The following is a 2,020-nucleotide window of genomic DNA, read 5'->3' on the forward strand; positions in this document are numbered from 1 at the left end:
GGGATGTGACATCGATTGAGGGTTTTAATTCAATGACAAAATTCACCTTGTTACAAGACCCCTCAGTACAGACTACTTGATACAACTACTGGGCATTGCAATCTCACTCAATCTGCAACGGTCATTCGAGATGGGATTTACCGATTACTGTGTTTTTAAGCCCCAAGGACCATCAACTGGTGTTTGTGAAACTATCAGTACTCATTTGTTCCCCTTTGACATGCTTTGAGTATCAAGTAACCTATCGATTAATTTCATGAATCGTCTGTGTCCGGGTTAGTGATTACGTGATATTTCTCTTGGTAACGATTCATTCCTTTATTGATAGTCTTGACAGTCAGCTGATTGTTGTTTACATTCAACAAGTGATATGTGAATGCTCACCCTACTTGCGGTAAGACGTGCAGATCCAACCTTCTCGTTCAGCACAAGAGAAACGGAATTTGTATCTACTCTGCTGACTACCTACAATCGACTTCCGAGGTGAAGGTTACATCTGGAGACACTGCGAGACGGAGTCGGATTGCTTGCGATTCACGAAGTTGATCGAATCGTGTGTAGAAGTAGAGCGGCAATACTGGGACAGTTTCTGGAGTTACTCGAGTGGATTGTAACGGATTGAGTGTGTAGGCACACCTACCTTATGGTTAGGGCTATACTTGTTGCATGCACAATGGATTCTTGCACCATCGATGAGTCAGACTCCTTTCTGTGGGGCTCCGCCAAATGCAGTTGCAGTTGAGCGATATGTATCGTGGACCAGTCTTATCTTCTGCAGCGGTGGTGGATATTTGTGGTTTATGGGACCTTGAAGTTAGACTGGTCCCTTACCTAGTTGCCACCACCTACTGACTAAACTGCTTCGGTCGTTTGTCGAAAATGGACTTTGTTTCGGTAAACTGGTGTACTACACACACTATTCACCATTGGCTCACATTGAAAGGTCGAACGAGGTGGGTAACACATTAATGAACGAGTGGCTGTGAAACGATTCAACGTTGGCCGCTTTTGGCAGTGCGATCTGGATAAAACAACTGTTCGCCCGATGAACAGAAACAATAGCTCAGAATCTGAATCAATACCGAGGTCACCTTTTTATGCTTGAGATATCCATCACAAAAAACAGGCGGTCAGGTTGTCCTTGATTCCGTCTTCAAATTATTTCTCGTTTTATTCACCGTATTTCCTATCACGTCTATGCATAACCTACTGGCGTACTCGGTCTGCATCTACTCTCTTTTCCTCCATCTTCTGGCACAGCCCAAGATCCATCCATGCTACCAACCCTTGGACTCAATGTAATACGCACCTTCAGGTCGGTCAACCCAACATCCGAAGCCCCTGTAACGAAGTCCGCGGCCTCAAACGGATCATCTAGGGACTCTCCTGCTTCGTTCACCTCTGCAGCCCCAGTTAATGCAGACTGCTTTGACTTAGCATGCCTCTTCTCTGGATTGAAAACACTTAGTGGCGTGTGCCCATATCAAATGGCCAATTTGTTTTGCACTCACCTTATCGGCGGCTCATTGCTAACTCAATCATCCCTTTACGAGCTACATGGTCGCATTCTGTCTTCAATGCTATGCGTGGCCGACGCTTCCGAACAATCCAACACTGCCAATGGTGTGTGCCTGTCTGACGAGCGAACTGGTGACAATGATGGTTCCTCGGTCCAACGGTTGAAGAATGGGACCAGCATTCTTGAGCAACTGTTCGACAGTTTCTAAGAAACTCGACTCCTGATAAGCGACTTTGTGGGATTACAGTTGCTCACTCGGGACATGGGTGTTCTCGTACCCGGTGTGCGCACGCTACAGTTCCTTCTAGCGCGTGCATCATCCTGGTGTTCACAAACCTATTCACGCAAAAACCGTTTCCCATTTGTGACGGAGAAATTTTCTTTTTTTCCTGCGATCTTTAATTCATATGAGCAACTATTGACTGTCTACCCTCTCTCTCTCTCTCTCTCTTTACTTTACTCATTAGGAAACAATGACACTCAATCAGGACCAACTTGTTA

General features: G+C 45.5%; 1 protein-coding gene across 1 annotated transcript; it reads left to right on the forward strand.

The window, feature by feature from the left end:
• Window positions 1-1,274: 1,274 nt before the first annotated feature.
• On the forward strand, window positions 1,275-1,727 carry T265_08325 (hypothetical protein; the record flags this gene model as incomplete). The annotated part of the gene is made up of 1 exon (XM_009174091.1): window positions 1,275-1,727. One exon carries the CDS (start codon window positions 1,275-1,277, stop codon window positions 1,725-1,727), a length of 453 nt encoding a protein of 150 aa, XP_009172355.1.
• Window positions 1,728-2,020: the final 293 nt, after the last annotated feature.

This window comes from Opisthorchis viverrini (genome assembly GCF_000715545.1).
Source record: "Opisthorchis viverrini unplaced genomic scaffold opera_v5_215, whole genome shotgun sequence".
In the NCBI taxonomy this organism is placed as follows: Eukaryota; Metazoa; Platyhelminthes; class Trematoda; order Opisthorchiida; family Opisthorchiidae; genus Opisthorchis; species Opisthorchis viverrini.